Raw genomic sequence first — 20984 nt, 5'->3', positions numbered from 1 at the left:
TGTTCATCCAGCTCCACACTTTGTTATTTCAGATTCTCCAGCATCTGCAGTTCCCATTATCTCTGATCACGTTTTAGACATCCCACTCACAAAAACTGGATCTGTTTCTATGAACTACATTTGCAATAATCAACCCTCCCCTGTTTCTACATTCCCCGATGAGAAATTGTGACTAACAGGTTCAGGGCTCTGCTGTCATCTTGGCCAAGTTGGTTGCCCTCGCTAGAATTATGAAAATTCGAGATAGAGACTTTATATAAGAATTTGAAGCTTACATCCCAGAATAACTAAGACATTTTGCTAAATTATTTCAATCAACTCGTTTCATGATTTTGAAAGACAGCTCTGAACAAAACTCAATTGATAGTATCAAAACCTAGGTGACCTCGTGTAGTATGAACAGGTTTATTCCACGAGTATTAGCAATTCAGCTTAATGCTAGCATTCCTGATTCAATTAGAAATGCGTGGGTTCAAGCCACAGTCAGTATTTCAACATAGAAACGATGTCCACACTTTGTGGGGCCGGGGAGATGAATTGCCAGAAGAAGTATCTCAAAGACACAGCATTACTCTAAGGTTCTGGTTACTTGTTCAGATAAATGTTACAGAATCAAGGGGCTATCCAAAGAAGACTGAGAAAAATTTCCAGTATCCTGGCTAACCATCACCAAAATTAGACTAACGGATCCATATCTCAATGCTATTCATCAGATCAGATCTGCAGGAAGGTCAATGACATCAAATGTTAACTTTGTTTCTGTTGATTAATTTCCATCACTTTTTGTATCATATTTCAGATTTCCAGCATACACTGTATTTTGTGGGACCTTACATTGCTCAAATGGGCTGCTTGTATTAGCCTAAAGTCACCACGATTCACAAGTAATTCATTGGCAATGAAACATTTTGGCATGTAGTGTTAAAAAGTTACAAAATTATTTCTATTAAATGGCGTGCATTGCCATGATCAAAACATAATCAGTTCCTTTAGAGTGCATAATATGCTTGTGCTTTTACCTCTTATGTTTGTTCCCATTTAATAAATATTGGTAAAACTTTTGTTCTGTTTCAGTGATTCTATGATTCTATTCCTCATGGTTTCTAATAAATAGATATGGATTGCTGAGACTAAATAAACAACTCTAAAGCCATGACCCTTCATCAGAGATGGGTCTAGGCCCGAAACGTCAGCTTTTGTGCTCCTGAGATGCTGCTTGGCCTGCTGTGTTCATCCAGCCTCACATTTTATTATCTTGGAATCTCCAGCATCTGCAGTTCCCATTATCTCTAACTCTAAAGCCATACTTGTTCCAGTTTCTGTAATGGATTAAGCCAGCACAGACAGGAAGTACACACATGCTGAACAAATCTATGTATTTATTACGCATGTGACCTCGTAAAGGTCACACAAAACAGATTATTTTGGCAAACAGAGGGAAAATACTGCCGTTGCTGGAAACCTGTAAAACAAACAGAAGCACTGGAAATATGCCACAGGTCTGGCAGTCTCTGTGGAGTGAAAGAGAATTAATGTTTCAGATCAATGATCATTCACCAAACTTTTCTGATAAGGGTGTCATATTGAGATTGAAGGGAACATATTTCACCATAGCTGATCATCTTTTTCTTTTGGAATCCTCACAAGATAAAATCATAAATGAAAATATGCAAAGTTCAAAAATCTGAACAATGCCAAATTCTGTTACATACATCTTATGAGCTTTTTTCCCAGTGGCATCAGCCTTGCCTTCTGTTGCTCTGTTCACAGAGCTCCAATGTGTATTTTTCTTTTCCTTGCTGTTTACTACTGCACCAATTCTGTGCTCAGTGAGTTTACTTCCATGACCTTCCCAACTGATGAGCCTGCATTACAGATGCTTCGTCTGTGCCCTCACTGTTGCAAACTTGTATTTTATGTATAGGCAATACTACATAATCGATTCCTTTGAAGCAATGTCACAAGAGATCAGCTGGTAAAGCTACTTTTCTACTTGTATTCAGTTACTGTGTTTGGCTACACATTCAACTTATAATATGAAAAAATTATTAACTTACTTTGAATATTTTATTTGTGATGACAATAGGGGGTTCATCATTCACTGATGTAATATTAATAAAAATTGTCCGAGGCAAACTCTCTTTTCTCAGTTGAGTATCATTGATGATTATTGAGAAATTGTCCTGGAGGCTCTCACTGTCATCATGTACATAATAAATAAATTCATATTCAACCTAAAAGGTGAAGTGGAATATTTATAAAACACATTATCAATGTATCAGTGTTCAAGAGTCTTTAAAATTTTAATCAGATGCATTTGAATTATAAACAAAATCTACACTTATCAAGACAGAGAGCAATGGTCAGTTAGAAATATATAAAGACAGTCTTATGTTCTAGTTTATCAAGAATATGTGGGGGAAAGTAAAGCTTAATCAACGGGGACCAATCCACTGACTTTTCAGAATAAGAATAATTGAAACATATTCACGCTACCTGTCGTCTGGTAAATAATAGTAGTGAGACACCAGGAAAACGGGAGTTTTCTATATGTCCATGTTTTGGTTTTTCTATTACTGAATATTCAAAAGTAAGCTCTGCAAAGTGTGGACTTGCAACTTTTATAAAGTCTTCTGTTAGAGCCTTTGATGCACCTTCCTTGATTGTAAAGTTATGCACTTCCACTGGGATCAACCTTGGAATAATATCAATTCGGACTAAAATTCCAGGCAGGTCTACTATGCCATTAGTAACATCCACAGTAAAGTTATCCTTTAACTGATCTGCACTCAGTTGCACATACTGAATTCTGCCATCATTTAGATCTTGTTGCGTGAAGTACTGAACAGGTTTACGTTCTGTTCCAACATAATACCCTTCTGCTTCAACAAAGCGACGAATGTAACCATAAGCAGGTGCAATTTTGACTTTGTAAATTATCTCATATGGCAGATTGTCTTCATGCATCACCTGAAAGAAAGAAGGCATAATAATAAATAAAACACTCATAGCTGCATTTGCTGAAGGTCACTCACAACGACCCATTGTCAATTCAATCTTACATCCCAGAAAACTGATCTGAAATTATTGCTGAAATTTGAACATCCCTGCATAACTTTTAGCTCCATAACCAAAAGTATGAACAAATCCACTTGCCGTTATTTTCACTGCATAAATACAAGCAAGGTGAGACTATTTTCTCTGGCTGTGGAGTAAATTTTGAGTCAGTGTTGTTTTAAAATTGCTTCAAGGATACAACGAGAAACATGTCTCTATTTCATATTGTTACACTGCAGATTTCTTTATGGTAGGCAGTAGCTAAAGAAAAGATAATTCAATCTTTTAAGCAGAAAGTTAAGATCTTTTAGAAGAGCAAAGTAATGGGATTAGTTTTGGGTAACTAACTAATTTCTGGCACTGCTTTGAGATCACTGGTGATTCCTGTTCTGTGAACTTTATGCTGCAGCTGTACAAAACTCTGGTGCGGCCGCACTTGGAGTATTGCGTACAGTTCTGGTCACCGCATTATAAGAAGGATGTGGAAGATTTGGAAAGGGTGCAGAGGAGATTTACTAGGATGGTGCCTGGTATGGAGGGAAGATCTTACGAGGAAAGGCTGAGGGACTTGAGGGTGTTTTCGTTAGAGAGAAGAAGGTTGAGAGGTGACTTAATTGAAACATATAAAATAATCAGAGGGTTAGATAGGGTGGATAGAGAGAGCCTTTTTCCTGGGGTAGTGATGGCGAGCACGAGGGGGCATAGGTTTAAATTGAGGGGTGAAAGATATAGGACAGATGTCAGAGGTAGTTTCTTTACTCAGAGAGTAGTAAGGGAATGGAACGCTTTGCCTGCAAGGTAGTAGATTTGCCAACTTTAAGTGCATTTAAGTCATCATTGGACAAGCATATGGACGTACATGGAATAGTGTAGGTTAGGTGGGCTTCAGATCGGTATGACAGGTCGGCACAACATCGAGGGCCGAAGGGCCTGTACTGTTCTATGTTCTATGTTGTGTGCTCCTAAGGCACTCCATTTTAAATCTTCTAAGGAGCTGAGAAGCAAAAACCTGACCATCAGCTAATATTTGCTTAGAATTTAGCTTGTAAATTGACCTCTACTGGCTCAGCAGTGAAATTAAATATCACAAAAAAGCAGCTGAGGCAGGATCCAAATGACATTGTGCTAACAAAAGTCAGAAACAAAATGTGCAAGTTTGTTCCACCACGTGTTGCCTTTCTTTTGCAGAAATGTACCAGCAGATGCATATTAGTTGCCCTTCTCACTCCTGTGAACTTGAAGATAGGATCTGCGGCATTGTCAAAACAAGCTGCATGGAATTTGTGATGTTATTTTTTGGCCATGAGATCTCCACTTTTAATCTAGAAGAGTAAAATTGGAACATAGAAGATCCTGAGGTGTCTTCACAAGATGGGTGTAGACAGAATGTTTGCCCTTATGGGGGAAATCTAGAGCTAACAGGCCACTATTTAAATTAAGGGGTCATCTAATACAGAGATAAGCAGTGGTATTTTCTCATGTAGGTTCATGAGTCTTTGGAACTCCTTTTTTCAGAAGGCACTGAAAGCTGGGTACTTCAACATTTTTGAAGATAGAGGAAGAGAATCTTAATAAGCAGGCAGGAAGGGGGTGTAATCAGATCAGCTATGATTTTATTGAAAGAGGAGCGTGCTTCAGGCACCGAGTGCTTACTTCTGATTCTAATTTGTGTGTTTGTATATTACTAGGCTCGGAATTTCAATGCCGTCACTATGAAAGCAAATGGCAGCAGGTAAAGGCAAAATATTTCAGGAAAGGATGGTAACTAGCAAGATTGCAGGTATAACCTCCATTGCTGATAGCTTTGGATATTTGGGAAATGCAGATCTTCAAACTGTGTGACATATCTCATCGCAGTGTTGCCAAATAAACCAGAGTTCCAATCAGCAGCACTGCTTTGAGATACTGAGCCATTAGCGACACTGAATGGTTAGTTTTGCTCTTGTGGTTTCTGACAGGCAAGCCAGACATAGTACAAGTAACAACCAAAAGCTAGAGTGGAGAAAGTCACCGTTAAACCATTCAATTCATTCACGTCCGATCATGGACCTGATCTGGTCTACAGGTGACTCCAAACCCACAGCAATGTGCTTGACTCTGATATGCCTTCTGAAATGGCTAGTAAGCTACTTAATTGTATCAAATCTACTACAAAGTCAAAACAGCATGAAACCAGAGAGAATGTTTGACGTATGCCCTGCAAGCAACAATGGCAGCATTGTCAACTCACCAAAATGCTCCTTCCTATAAAGTGAGGACTTGTGCTGAAACTGGGTGAGCTGTCTTACAAACTGATGAAGCAACCACCATTCAGGATCCAGATGAGGAAGAATTTAGAAGGTGGTGAATTTTTGTATTGTCTACCTCAAGGGGACTGCGGGAGCTTGCTCATTGCGTATGCTCAAGTAGAGATTATTAAACTTCTAGGTAGTTAATGACATCAAGGGATATGGGAATGGAGAGGAAAAGTGCACTGAGGTAGATGACTAGCCATAATCTAGAATGACAATTTGAGGAGTTGAACAGCTTACACCAGTATGGACTGCAATGGTTTCAGAGGGAAGCTCACTGCCACCTTCTCAAGGGCAATTCAGGCTGGCCACTTAATCCTGGCCCAGTGAGTGATGGTCGCGATGAATGAATTAAGAAACCCTCTTCACTCAGTATTTAAAATGTGGAACTAAGAACATTTAAGGTGATATTGGGTAAATGTATCTGTGAATGATGAACAGGGTTGAAAGTGAGAGAAACAGTAAAGCCGGATGGTGTTTGTTTAACCTGGGTCTCCTGGTCCTGTGCTCTAAATTCTACACACAACAAACTTTGGCTATTTACAGAACGATACCACTTAATATTCCCTCCCAATTAAATGTGAAACAATACTCCAGAATAATCTTCATTTTACTCTATTAACTGACATGTTGCTATAACAGGCTCTTGCTATCATGACAGAAACAACTTAAATAAGGACAAGATGAAAGAATAGATGGTACATCACCCCATTAAAACTACACCAATCCAATATAATTGCAAAGCTGAATAAGCTACACAAGACTTCAACCTATTGTCTTGCTGCTAGGTTCACAATATTTTTCAAAGTGTTACTTGTCCCTGTATGGACCACAGTATCAAATGAAACTTCAGTGCAGCAAAACACACAATGGCAACTACAGTCAGCAATTAAGAAAAATACACACAATGCAGGATAAGATGACATCTGGTGGACAAAAATATTATTCCTTGTTTTATGATGCAGAGCGACACCAACAGAATAGGTTCAATTCCTAAACTGCCTGAGGTTACCACGAAGGGCTCTCCTCATCAACCCCTCTCCTTGCGTGAGGCAGAGTTACTCTCAGAATAATCACTGCCAGTTGTCTCTCTCTCTCTCTCTCTAATGAGACAGCAGCCCAATGGTCCACTGAGACTATGCCAACTTACAAGCCTTGCAGATTAAAAAAGATGAAGGGAAAACAAATCATAGTTTAGCCTAAAGCACTTGAATTTTTAATGAAAATACCGCTTGAAGATCAGGTTAACTCTCAGCATGAAAAATCTGAATTTTCACTATCTTTTTGGCAGAAGTCTTGTCAAAGTTAAACTGTTACACAGAATGATGCGTGGGGTCAATGGATAGTTGACAATTTGATTGTAAAAAGGTGTACGGATTCAGTTACTTCATTATATAGTCGGAACAGATATTCAGTGAATTAGTCTGGATGTTGTTTGGTATAAAGTGTGCCAATAGTGAAGGGAGTTTAGAAATAGTATTACTTTAAACAATCTGCTAATTACATGGGTGGTTTAGCTTTAGAGTGTGCATTTGCATTTCTAATTCACTGCACTGCTACTTCACTGCTAGCAGCATACTTGAAGCAAGAGATTACAGAAATTGATGAAAGAACCTATGGATGGTACATTAAAAAAGGATTAAGTACTTGTGTGCTTACAGAGTGTTAATTTGGTACATAAAGACATTGCACTCCTATAGCATGCCAATATATATTTTTTCTAAAAATTAAACAAATGTCGATAGCATTAATCAGCTGTCAAGTTAATGCTATTTAATTTACCATGTAATTTAGTTGTACTTTATCAACTAATGTGGAAATACAAGGCAAATCAATATCATCACAAACAGCATTTAGAATCTGCAAATCATCCAGCAATAGGGATTAATAAAAAGCTTAGTACGGCGCTAGATTTTCTATTTTATCACATTCCTGCACATCATTTTTCAGCAAGTTGGCATGGTGAAAAATGTGAGGGGGTTTTGTTAAGTAACATCCTGTTTATTCAGTGATGAGAGATGAGATAACAAAGTGTGATGCTGGATGAACACAGCAGGCCAAGCAGCATCTCAGGAGCACAAAAGCTGACGTTTCAGGCCGAGACACCATTCAGCGGTAAGTTCTGGGGCAGTCAAACGTTCGATTTCCATCAGGGCACAGTCTATTTGCTGAAACAAATCCGTAAACTACCTATGTCATTTTGAAATGATTATTTTAGGGAAAGAAACAAGCGGAGGAGTAAACAGATAAACAGTGTTAAGGAAGACAGCAGTACATATGTAAGCACAGACATGCATCTTGACTGGAGTCCTCTTACCTCAAGGTTATTTCTGTCAACCTTCACAGGCTTCCCTTCCTCAACCAGCAGAATGCTGTTGTGCAAGACTTTTGGAGCACGCTGATGGCTTTCCAGGTATATACGGACAGTCACACTTCCATCCAGCAGTACATGCTTTACCTTTATTGTGAAGTTGAAAATGTCCAAAAGGTGGTTGCTGTTGTCATGGTGATACACTACATGCCCATTCTTCAAATCATTCTGAGTGAAAGATTCTGTGTGGGCACCATTCAAATACAGTGCTCCATGCTTTGGTGGCAGAAATACTCTGTAATTAATCTCACTTTCATCTGCAATAAAGAGATTAGTGTTAACACTTAAATTAGCCGTTGTTAGAGACTTTCCTTGTCCTTTCTGCACCAGAAGATCTGTGTTGTTGACTATTCGAACATAAGGATCTGAGGCACGGACCTCAAGTAACGAAGAAGTGTAGTGTTTGCCGTCAGTTACAAACAAGACAAACCTGCCATTGTCAGCGCCACGATGCACAAACAAAACACGCTTCTGCTCAAGATCCTCTTGAGAGAACTGGAAAAGTTTCCTGGAGGTGTTATGTACGAGAACTAGATCACCGTTAGGAATACCGCGGCGAGTGTACAACAGCTGTGCGTCATCGAAATCTGAATCAGGATCGTGATAGCGCAGATCCTCAGAGGTCAGCAACCGCTGACCATTTCTAACCACGTGGAAAAGCTGGTCGACAATGCGAACTGGCTTCTCATCATTTCTTAGCTGAATTGTTATAAAAAATGTTCCCATAATAGACAGAGAGTTTGGATCGGATTCGGAATTGTCTATAGCCATGTCTGCAGCCGCTGCGACAAATATAAACTCATCATGCATAGACTCAGAATCGTCATGCATATACATGAGACGCTGTCCTAAAATATCTTCATTTGTAAAGGTTGTTATATTGTCATTACTGTCGGATGAGTCAGAGCGATTGATCCGTTTCAACTTGCCGAATCTTGGACTCTGCTTGACGGTGTACACAAAATTTTTAGAGTTCAAGGTTTCTGCAAACAACTCTACCTGAGTTATTAGCTCTCCTTCTCCTTCAACCAAAGTGAGACCATTATTTGTCAGATTAATGGTATTAACATCAGCTTTAATAAGCATATGGAAAGTATAAATTAGGGATACTGCACGGTTAGAGAAGAGCTGAAAGTGGATGATGTCCTCAGTGTCTTCATGAGGTTTTTCTAATAATTCATATTCCACCTTCTGTGCGGATATATCTTTCTGACTGAAAGAGGAATTTTGGTTTAGAAGCTTGCCATTCAGCAGAAGTTGTCCTTTTTTAGGTGCAGTCACCAACTTATACTGCAGCCCACTCTCAGAAATCCGTACACCTTCCAAGACAGCATGGAGATTTTCAGAAGTCAGAGCTTGTCTCTTCCCCTTATGAATCTCTAATGGATTATTTTTCAGGAGTTTGAAATTAACCCATTTCACTATAATGGGAAAATCTAGCTCCTCGCTTGTCATGCTTCCTATATTAACCTTGAAAGTGAACATCTCAGTTACATTTACAGACTGAAGTTTGTGGAAAGTGCCAATGTAACGGATGCGGCCGCGCTCCACTGACCGTTGAGAAAAAGAAGAGATTTTCTTCCATTCACCACTAGATTGCAGCCGTTGAATTTCACCGTATTTTGGACCTTTGGCAATGTTATAACGGATTTCTATTTCCTGATTGACTGCATTAGTTTCGACTGACAAATTGTGTTTGGTGATCAAGGCTGCATCACTCTGCTCCACTACTAGACCTGTGTTATTGATCACTTTATAATCCACTGGTATGGCCATTATCCGCAATACTACAGTGTTGCTCACTTTATCACCATCGCTGACACGTAACACAAGCCTTGAGGTACGAACACCCTGGTGAACATAATATATATTTCCTTCTTCCAAATCATCGTTGGAGAATGTCGTAATAGCAGTACCAGGATTCAAGGCATTTTGCAAAAATCCAGCATCTGCATTAAGATTTCCCAAAATGGAAAAATGAAGGTCTGTGGAATTTGTGTCAATATCTGTAGCTTTAATCACATTACTTACAAGACATTTTTTAGAATTCTCCAGCAAAGTGAACAAATTACCTTCAGGCAGGACAAGTGCAGGGGCATCATTGGTTGGAGTAACAGTAATGTTAAATCGGTACTGTCTGTCTCCTTTCAGGTAATCTGGGACCAGTTTTTTAGTGCTTGCAAAAACAGAAAATGAGAACTGATCATGGGAATCTTCAGATCCATCGTGAATATATAACACCCGCCCGTACCAGAGGTCCAATGTGGAGAAAGAATTTGGTTCACGCTCCGGACCAGTGTTCAGTTTTAGTTGTCCGTGTTTTGGCTGCTTTGTTATATTGAATATTATTTGTGACGGGCGCACACCCAATTGTTTGAACTCTAGGTTCAACTTTACGTGTTTAGACTCCAGTTCTGCCTGTCCTCCTTCTGCAACTACTAGGTTCTTGAGGGTCAGAAACTTTGTTGTCTGTACCTTTGGGGTGGGTTTAACAGTCGTTTGAAGAGTGGAAGCTGTTGAAACAACTAACATTTGTGCTGTAGTTGCTCTAACAGTTGGAGAGCTTTTCACTGCTGCTACACAGCCGGATGAAATGTCTTTTGTAACTAGCACATTCTTTAAACTCATTGTTTCTGCATTAGCTTTCACATCCTTCAAGCAACCCCTGAAAGACCCTCCCCTTGCTTTCCTCCCCGCAAAGGATAGAAGGCCAATCTTTAGCACTTCAACACGAGTGCTGTCATCTATGCCCCCAATAAAGAGAGGGCCCCTCAACCTGATGTTTTTGCTGCGAGCGCTCAGGGTAACCTTTACTGTTTCCTCATCCACGGTAAGGTAAAGATGCTTGGGCGTAAATCGTAGCTTAATGTCATGCCAATTATTGTCATTAACACTGCTTAGGGACGAAAGTTGTGTTTTTTTCCCAGATTTCCCAACAACTGCTCGAACTAATCCTTCTGCAATCTCCATAGCGACAAAGTCATCTTGTCGGCCTGCGCTGTACAGCAGCAGACCCAACGGCTGAGTGGTGCGAACAGTACATTCAAGCATCCCCTCCTCCTCCTCTGCATTCCATGGCGCAAATTCAAGGTAAGATTTGGAACTAAATAAGCTCAGTGGCTCACTGTCTTCGGCAAAAAATTCATCGCTACAGCCTGCTGAAACCTCGTGCACGGTTTTGAAGCCAGAATACGTTCTTAAAGATGACAAGATGTCCTGTCCATTGAATACCACCTCATCAATGCAGCCCCGGAAGTTACTCGCGGCCCCTCCCATGTAATGTCTGTCAAACCTGCCGGTGCCACCAACGAAAAGGCCGTGCTGAATGTCGAGCTCGTGAAGCAGTCCTGGCATCTTCACAGCAGTTTTGAAGTGATTGTCGACTCTCAGGTTAGCTTCACCATCCTTGTGGTATAGGTCCAACGTGTGCACCGCCAAATCATTTAACTTCACTCCTCTCTCAGACCGGAGAATCTTTTCACCAGAACCAAGCTCCAGTTTCACCTAAGAACAGGAAAAAAAATCAAAAAACTTAAGCAAGGGTAAATGAACATCCTTTCGAAACATTTCAGCAGTTTTCTAACTAACATTACCTGTATACGCCCAGACTGCAACTCCACCAAACAGTAGTCACTTTCGCCTGCTGCCAGGAAAAGTAGTCCATTCGACTTTGAGGTTTGGAACTGTAAACTTAATGATGTCTTGCTAGAGGTTTCTGTTACTTCAAGCTGCACGTAGCTATCTCCAAAAAATGAAGCTGAAATAAATTTTAAAAAGACATGATGGCCATTATGTATAACAACAGGCCTTATCTGAAATAGCAGACCATCTGCAACACAAATTAACATAAAGACAGTCAAATAAAATCAAAATACTGTGGCTGCTGGAGATCTGAAATAAATAGCAAAGTATATGAGAAATTCAGCAGGTCTGACAGTGTCTGTGGAGAGAGAAACAGTCAATATTTTGGAACAAATATGACATTTCTGCAGAATTGAAAGAGGCTGGAAACTGATGTTGATGAAGCGGGAGGAGGAACAAGTGGAACAAATGGCGAGGGTGCCCAGAGCAAAACACAAAAGGGGTGCATTTCATAGTAGAGTGATGTAGAGTCATTGACTTCGAAATGCTCACTCGGTTTCTCCCTACGCAGATGCTGCCAGACCTACCACGTTTCTCCAGCACATTCTGTTACTGCCATTAAGACATCGCAAAGATTTGAGCATAATTGACATCCCCATTTACGCTACTGCAGACTGAGTTTGGTAGCAGCACTTTGAACATGAGATGTGAATACTGTCAATTCTTTGTTCCAGACAGCAAAATCTCAGCACCACCTGTTGAGGTCAGCAAAGCAGATTGCCATGTTGTGGCTGCACAAATCTTCCCAAGGCACTAGTTCATGTTAATTGAACCTATTGCAATTATGTAATATACTATACCTTGTTATTTAAGTTCTTCTTCTTGTTAAAACTCTCCAGTGGTGTATCCTCTACCATTGATAGTTAGACAGTCTCTAGATTCAGCATAGAGGGCAGGATTAATGACAGTGAAAAACCCCAACCACCAGTTTCCAGTGGTTGGTATTCTGAGCTCAATATGCAGTACGTAGCAAATTAATGTAATTACAGAACTGTTAAGGCCCCTCTCCAAATGGATTATACGCTCATAATCAATAGATAGATATTCACAGTGCGTGGAATACAAACATGACAAGAGGTTCTGAGACCAAGGGAGAGGTGCACCATATAGAACATAGAACAGTACAATACAAGAACAGGCCCTTCAGCCCACCTTGTCTGTGCTGACCATGATGCCAATTTAAATTAATGCCAGAGATAATGGGAACTGCAGATGCTGGAGAATTCCAAGATAATAAAATGTGAACACAGCAGGCCAAGCAGCATCTCAGGAGCACAAATGCCATCTGTCTGCGCACAGTTTGTAAAGCTTTATTCCCTGCTGCAACAACTTGTTGACTTCTACCCTCCGTGTAAAAAAAAATTGCTTTGCACATTGGAGAGAGTGCTGCCTGGTGCACTGTTCACCAGCTCCCTGGTTCTGACACTGGGAGAATGTGGTGTGGTGGAAAAACACAGGAGGCTGATGTTTCAGAGGCAAGTGTATATCAAAATTTGAACATGCCTGTCTCTGACTGAGACATTGTCGCCCAGTTAACTTAACCTCCATTTAAGCCTTGCAGCTTAGACTTAATACAGTGGGCAAATACTTGGGTGACTGTTACTTATGCTAATAGAGAAGACAGCAGGAGGGGTAAGACAGACAGAGAGAGAGAGAGAGAGAGAGAGAGAGAGAGAGACAGAGACAGAGAGAGAGAGAGAGAGAGAGAGAGAGAGAAACTAACCCAAGTCCTATTCCGCTTCCCTTCCTTAGAGGTCCCCTACGATGTTAGCCCCAAACCGTCCCTTCCGCTGTCTGAGATTCTTTGCTTTGCTGGGCTCGGGATCTCCATATATACCCAACTGCAGATCCCCCATTATCACCTGCCAAATCTGTTGAGCTATTGTTCCTCCTCGCTGGGCTGAATGGACTTCCTGACCAGTGGAGTAAGTGAGAATGGTTTTGACAGTTTCGGAATGTCCAGCATTTCCCTTGGAAGGGTAACTGTTTAGTTTGCATGGTACTCTGAATGTTTTTTTTGAAAACATCCAAGGTGAAACAGGTTTGCACGTAGCACAATGTGTGGAATGTCTGGTAATTTTGTGCCAGAGTGCTGCTTTGGAATTGAATGGGTTTATACCTCTGTAGGCTCCAAAGGGTCTAAAGTTGCTTGTTTTCTGTAGAGATAGTAGGAACTGCAGATGCTGGAGAATCTGAGATAACAAGGCGTAGAGCTGAATGAACACATCAGGCCAAGCAGCATCAGGGGTGCAGGAAGGCTGACGTTTCAGGCCTAGACCCTTCTTCAGAAATGGGGGATGGGAAAGGGGTTCAGAAATAAATAGGGAGGCGGGGAGGCGGATAGAAGATGGATAGAGGAGAAGATAGGTGGAGAGGGTCAAAGAGATGGGGATGGAGCCAGTAAAGCAGAGTGTAGGTGGGGAGTTAGGGAGGAGATAGGTCAGTCCAGGGAGGATGGACGGGTCAAGGGGGCGGGATGAGGTTAGTAGGTAGGAAATGGGGGTGCAGCTTGAGTTGGGAGGAGGGGATAGGTGAGAGGAAGAACAGGTTAAGGAGGTGGGGACGAGCTGGGCTGGTTTTGGGATGCAGTGGGGGAAGGGGAGATTTTGAAGCTGGTGAAGTCCACATTGATAGCATTGGGCTGCACAGTTCCCAAGCTGAATATGAGCTGCTGTCCCTGCAACCTTCAGGTGACATCATTGTGGCACTGCAGGAGGCTCAGAATGGACGTGTTGTCTCCCTATTTATTTCTGAACTCCTTTCCCATCCCCCATTTCTGAAGAAGGGTCTAGGCTTGAAACATCAGCCTTCCTGCACCCCTGATGCTGCTTGGCCTGCTGTGTTCATTCAGCTCTACGCCTTGTTATCTCAGATTCTCCAGCACCTGCAGTTCTGAGGGGGCGTTGAAATGGTTCGCGACTGGGAGGTGCAGTTGTTTATTGTGAACTGAGCATAGGTGTTCTACAAAGCGGTCCCCAAGCCTCCGCTTGGTTTCCCTGATGCAGAGGAAGACACAACGGGAACAGCGGATGCAGTATACCACATTAGCAGATGTACAATTCCTTTACTGGCTCCATCCCTGCCTCTTTGTCAGTAACATAGAACAACCCCTCTTCCATAGCTACAGTGGCCCTAAATCCTACCTCTTCCTCTGTTACATTGATGACTGTATCAGCGCCGCCTCATGCTCCTACAAGGAGCTCGAACAGCTCATCCACTTCACCAACACCTTCCACCCCAACCTTAAGTTCACCTGGACCATCTCTGATACCTCTCTCTTCTTCGTGGACCTCTCTGTTTCCATCTTGGGCAACCACCAAGTAACCGATATCCATTTCAAGCCCACCAACTCCCACAGCTACCTAGAATACACCTCCTCCCACCCACCCTCCTGCAAAAATGCCAATTCCTACACCCAATTCCTTTGCCTTTGGCGCATCTGCTCCCAGGATGAGGCATTCCACTCCCGCACATCCCAGATGTCCTCGTTTTTCAAAGACCGTAACTTCACCCCTCAGTGATCGAGAACGCCCTCGACCATGTCTCCCGCATTTCCTGCAACTCATCCCTCACACCCCATCCCTGCAATGACCGCCAAAAGAGAATCCGCCTCATCCTCACATACCACCCCACCAACCTCCGGACACAACGCATCATCCTCCAACACTTCTGCCATCTACAATCCGACCCCACCACCAAAGACATTTTTCCATCCCCACCCTTTTCTGCTTTCTGGAGGGACTATTCTGTCCGTGACTCCCTTGTTCACTCCACACTCCCCTCCAACCCCACCACACACAGCACTTTTCCCTGCAACCGCAGGAAGTGCTACACCTGCCCCTGCACCTCCTCCGTCACCCCCATCCCAGGCGGCAAGAACACTTTCCACATCAAGCAGATGCTCGCCTGCACATCTGCCAATGTGGTATACTGCATCCGCTGTACAAGTTATGGCCACCTCTACACAGGGGAAACCAAGCGGAGGCTTGGGGACTGCTTTGCAGAACACTTCCGCTCGGTTCGCAATAAACAACTGCACCTCCCAGTCGTGAACCATTTCAATTCCCCCTCCCATCCCTCAGATGACATGTCCATCCTGGGGCTCCTGCAGTGCCACAATGATGCCACCCGAAGGTTGCAGAAACAGCAACTCATATTCCGCTTGGGAACCCTGCAGCCCAATGGTATCAATGTGGACTTCACAAGCTTCAAAAATCTCCCCTTCCCCCACCGCATCCCCAAACCAGCGCAGCTCATCCACACCTCCCTAACCTGTCCTTCCTCCCACCTATCCCCTCCTCCCACCTCAAGCCTCACCCATCTCCTACCTAATAACCTCATCCCTCACCCCACCCCTTAACCTGTTTGTTCTCTGTGGGCTGACTTACCTCCTCCCTAACTCCCCACCTACACTCACCTTTACTGGCTCCATCCCCACCTCTTGGGCTTATCTGTCTCCTCTCCACCATCCAACTTCTAATCCACCTCCCCCTCTCTCCCTATTTATTTCAGAACCCCCTTTCCCGTCCCCCATTTCTGATGAAGAGTCTTGGCCCGAAACGTCAGCTTTCCTGCTCCTCTGATGCTGCTTGGCCTGTTGTGTTCATCCAGCTCTACACCTTGTTGTAGTGTTTTCTGCAGACTGGCTTGTATTGTTTTTAGCCGAGGCATGAAAGGGGGTCTACCTTTAGTCTCTGTTAGCTAAACCCTGTCCCAGGCATCTGTCCCTGGGCTTGTGCATTACCCAGTCTGTCCTAGCCTGCCTTTTCCTGGCTCAGTTGCAGCCCACAGTTTCTGGAGTCGCCGTGACTTTAATCCAATGTAATTTCCACAACTACTGCCTTTGGAGGGTTTTAAATCCAGGATATGTCCATAAACTGATGGGGAGTTTTGCCCCACTTTACAACATCTCATTTAAATTTTTTCTCTCTCATGTTAAAACTGATGTCCGTAGTATTTGGCGTGTCGTCCCTGGGAAAGACAGTCTATCCACAACTCTCTTAATTGTATATAATTCTATCAGGTTGCTCTCCAGCTTCAGAGACTCCAGAAAAAATCATTCCAAGATAGTCTAACCTCTACTTACAGTAAATATGCTCCAATCCAGGCAACATCCCAATGTGAAAAACCCAACCATCTATGTTTCATCAATGGCCGTCCCTCCATCATAAGTTCAGAAGAGGGGATGTTCCCCGATGATTGCACAATGTTCAGCACCATTCGCGATTACTCAGACACTATAGCAGTCCATGTTCAAATGCAACAAGATCGGGACAATATCCAGGCTTGGGATGACAAGTGGCAAGTAACATTCATGCCACACAAATGCCAGGCTACAGCCATTACCCCAATAAGAAACAATCTAACCCCCGTCCCTTGGCAATCAACAGTGTTACCATCATTGAATCCGTCACTATCAACCTCCTGGGAGTTACCATTGATCAAAACTCAATTGGACTCACCACATAAACACAGTGGCTACAAGAGCAGGTCAGAAGCTAGGAATACTGTGGCAGATAACTCACCTCCTGACTCCCCAAAGCCTTCCACCATCCAGAAGGCACAAGTCAGGAGTGTGATGGAACATTCCCCACTTGCCTGGATGAGTGCAGCTCCAACAACACTCAGGAAGCTTGACACCCATTGAGGACAAAGTAGCCTGCTTGGCATTGCAGCTACAAGCATCCACTCCCTCCATCACTGACACTCAGTAGCAAGAGTGTGTACCATCTCCAAGATGCACTGCAGAAATTCACCAAAGATCCTCAGCCAGCACCTTCCAAACCCATGACCACTTCCATCTAGAAGGACAAGAGAGCACCACCACTATATGGGAACACCACCACCTCCAGTTCCCCTGCAAGCCATTCACCATCCTAACTTGGGAATATATCGCCATTCCTTCACTGTCACGGGGTCAAAATCCTGGAATTTCCTCCCTAATGGTATTGTGGGTCAACCCACAGCAGACAGTCTGTAGCAGCTCAAGGCGGCAGCTCCTCATCACCTTCTCAAGGGCAATTAGGGATAGGCAATAAATGCTGGTCAGCCAGCAATGTCCACATCCTACAACAGATTTCTTTTAAAAAATAAAGCCTGTTTTGTCCCCTCTCTAAAGCCTCCATGCCCTTCCTGTAGTGTGGTGACTGGAACTGCACAAAACGTTCCAAACGGGGTCCACTAAAGTTTTACACAGCTGCCACATGACTTGTCAACTCCTATACTCAATGCACCAAATTGCTATTTTGTTCACACTCCTCTCCCCACTCAGCAATACATGGACGATCTATTTTTGGCCAATCAATGTCAAAAGCACAAACATGGCTTTTATTTGGTTGTGTGCTCAGCCTCCAAACTATTAATTGTTCAGCTGTTCACTGCCTCTTGGCATTCAATGGTATTACCTTCACCGAATCTCCGACTATTAACATCCTGGGGGTTCTACTGACCAGAAATTCAACTGGGCTCACTACAAAAAAACCACAATGGCAACCAGAGCAGGTGAGAGGCTAGGAGTAATGCAGCAAGTAACTGACCTTGCAAAGCCTATCCACCATCTACAAGGCATGAATCAGAGTGTGATAGAAGACTCCAACCTTGCCTGTAGAGGTGCAGGTCCAACAACACTTGAGAAGCTTGACACCTCCCAGGACGAAATAGTCCACATGATTGGCACCACATCCACAAGCATCCCTTCTCTCCTCTACTGACATTCAGTAGCAACAGTGTCTATTATCTACAAGACACACTACAGAAATTCAAAGATCCTTAGGCAGCACCTTCCAAACACACAACTACTTCCATCTAGAAGGATGTGAGCAGCAGCTACATGGGAACACCACCACCTTCAAAATCCCCCTGCACCGCGCTCCCCCACCCCCACCAAAGCCACTCACCATCCTGACTTGGAAATAAGTCACCATTCCTTCCATGTGGCTGCGTCAAAATCCTGGAATTCTCTCCCTAAGTGTGGGTGGGTCAATCTACAGAATGTGGATTGCAGTGGTTCAAGAAGGCAGCTCACCACCACCATTCCAACGGCGACTAGGGTCAGGAATAAATGCTGGCCAGCCAGCAATGTCCATATTCCATTAAAGAATAAAAATATCTGTATAAACATCTTGTCTGTAACTGTTCCTGACTCACAGTAGCATTAGGACTCACATTTGATTCCAAATTCTATCAGAAAATCCTTTGTCTTCCTAACCATTAACCCCAGTCCAACTACCAAGTGCAGGAATTCCATCCATTGAGACAAGTTTGACCCATTTCATTCGTTAAATGACTATAAACCTTTCAGAACTAATCAAATGTACATCTTTTTTCATCAATAAACATTAAATTAAAGCTTTTAAAAACAGTTATGAAGATAAATGCTGTGTACTTGCCAAAAACATTAGACATTCTGCAACAGAAGCATTCATGCCAATAAATGCTCTGAAACAGTATTTCTATACACCATTCAAAACCTGAATAAAGAATTCACTCACAGTCAAAACTGACCACTGGATCTTCCATATAATGTATAATGTACAATTTTACTGATAGAGGGCTGCTGTTTCCTTGTAAGGACAAACAACACATGCTCATCCAGAGCTTAACTGTTGTTTTGTGAATAAAGTTTGCTAATTTTCACCTTCCATTTTGCCCCAGTAACATGCAGCTCTCAGTGTTGCATCAGTCTTACTTCACACTTGCCCCATTTTTTAAAACCCATTTTATAATTCCCCAATGCAAATTTGGGGAAGGGCTCAGTCGTGCACATGCACTGTTAACTGTGGATCTCCTAAATTCAAACAGGAGAGATTTTAATCCCAGCAGATTAGGTTTGCATGAAAATCCAGGGTCTATATGTGATAGTATAGTCAAGGATCTATTGTACTACTAACAGGGTAGGGATTGATAAGGGACACTAAATAAGGCTTTGAGGAAAAAGTAATGGCACAAGGAAGTAGAGTCACCATTGGCAAGTTGCAAGACTTATTTGTGAAACAAGTTCAAATAAACTTTTTTGAGAAACAATCACCTTCACTTGTATGAGATTTCGCAGTGTGTTTTAAACTTTTCAAAGTTAGTGTCTTTCTCAAACTTCGGACATCTGAAAGCACTTCACAGCCAATTCAGTACTTTTGAAGTTAACTCACCATCCCGTAGCATAAAGAGCAATGTGCTGGTTTTTATACGCGAGCCAGTGTCTTGGTATTTTCAGTATTCTATTAGGGGCTGTGTCATCACTGGCAAAACCAGTATTTCTTATCCATCCCTAATTGCCCACTTAACACCTTGAACAATGTCTCATCCACAGAACAACAGTTTTAATTGAATCAAAAACAAATTTGCTGAAACAGCTCAGGTGGTCTGGCAGCATCTGTGGAGGAGAAAACAGAGTTAACGTTGCAGGTCCGGTGACCCTCAGAACTGCCCACTTTGTTATCTCTGACTCCAGCATCTGCAGTTCTTGTTACCTAAGTAGCCTGTAAATAGATGTTAAATAGTTTAAAATAAGAAAGTTCCTAGTAACACAAACTCACAGTGGCTGTACGCTTTGAACCAAGTGAGAATGAAGAAATGGTCATACATTTCCAAGCCAGGATAGTATGGGGTTTGGAGGAGAACTTGCAGCTGGTCTCCTCATGTATTTGCTGACCTTGTTTGAGATTCGAGATTCTTTAACCATGGTGCGACAGTGCAAAACAAGTGGACTCTGTCTTGATGGTGTAAAGCTTCTCAGGTGTTGCTGCAGCAAAGGAAGAACATTCCATCATACTCCTGCCATGTAATTGGTGTCCTGGCTGTCACTCTCCCAATCACCAAGCTTATGACCTACTCTACACAAACAGCAGTCTTTACAGAAAGTGCTCTTTAAACAGAGAGACATGGGTGGATGGAATGCGCTGCTGGCAGTGGTAGTGGAGTCAGTTAGACTAGAGACATTTAACCAACTCTTGGATAGGCACATGGATGATCGTATAATGTAGGGTATGCAGGTTAGTTTGATCTTAGTAGAACAATAGGTCGGCACAACATGGTGGGCTGAAGGGCCTGTGCTGTGCTGTACTGTTCTAAATTCTATGTCCTTTGCCACAGTTATTTGTGTGACTGGTCAAGTTGAATTTGGTGATCACAATGGCAACCCTCAAAATATTGATGGTGGGAGATCTGGTGATGATAAAGCCATTTGAATGCCTAGAGGTGGCTAGGTTCTCTTGTTGAAAACAGTCATAGACTGGCATTTGTGTGGCACAATTTGGCTGCTCATCAGCAATACTGGAAGATTCCAATGTCTTTCTGCACACAGGTACTGATTTCTTCATTATCTTGCAGGCTGCACAGGCCATTGGTGATAGCAGCAGGAAGATTGCCAAGTAGACTTAGGACACTGGTGACAGGCATTAAATGAGTTCAATCTAATTCAAGTCAAACAAGTTTTATTTAATGTTTAAATTCTCGAAATCTAAACTGTTTGCATGTTTCATTTTCATTTTGTGATTATTGGATAGCATTATAATTTGTAAGAGGGCTGGGTCTATGCTTACCTATCCTTTTACAAAAGGATCCTTCAACTACAAGAATTGGAGAACCACCCACAATGTCATCTTAACAATCTCTAGACTGCACAACAA

The 20984-nt window shown here is 42.5% G+C and overlaps 1 protein-coding gene across 1 annotated transcript in view; it reads right to left on the bottom strand.

Annotated features, from left to right (window-relative positions):
• cspg4ba (chondroitin sulfate proteoglycan 4ba) overlaps window positions 1-20984 on the bottom strand; it is a 115179-nt gene that overhangs the window by 57875 nt on the left and 36320 nt on the right. The window contains exons 2-5 of the mRNA XM_048542226.2: window positions 11313-11476; window positions 7666-11223; window positions 2497-2970; window positions 2058-2234 (exon numbers count right to left, since the gene is read on the bottom strand). Of these exons, the coding sequence (XP_048398183.1) occupies window positions 2058-2234; window positions 2497-2970; window positions 7666-11223; window positions 11313-11476 (4373 nt within the window). The remainder of the gene's footprint in view (window positions 1-2057; window positions 2235-2496; window positions 2971-7665; window positions 11224-11312; window positions 11477-20984) is intronic.

This window comes from Stegostoma tigrinum, chromosome 1 (assembly GCF_030684315.1).
Source record: "Stegostoma tigrinum isolate sSteTig4 chromosome 1, sSteTig4.hap1, whole genome shotgun sequence".
Classification (NCBI taxonomy): Eukaryota; Metazoa; Chordata; class Chondrichthyes; order Orectolobiformes; family Stegostomatidae; genus Stegostoma; species Stegostoma tigrinum.
The sequence above is the reverse complement of the archived record's forward strand: the minus strand, read 5'-3'. Positions and strand labels throughout refer to the sequence as shown.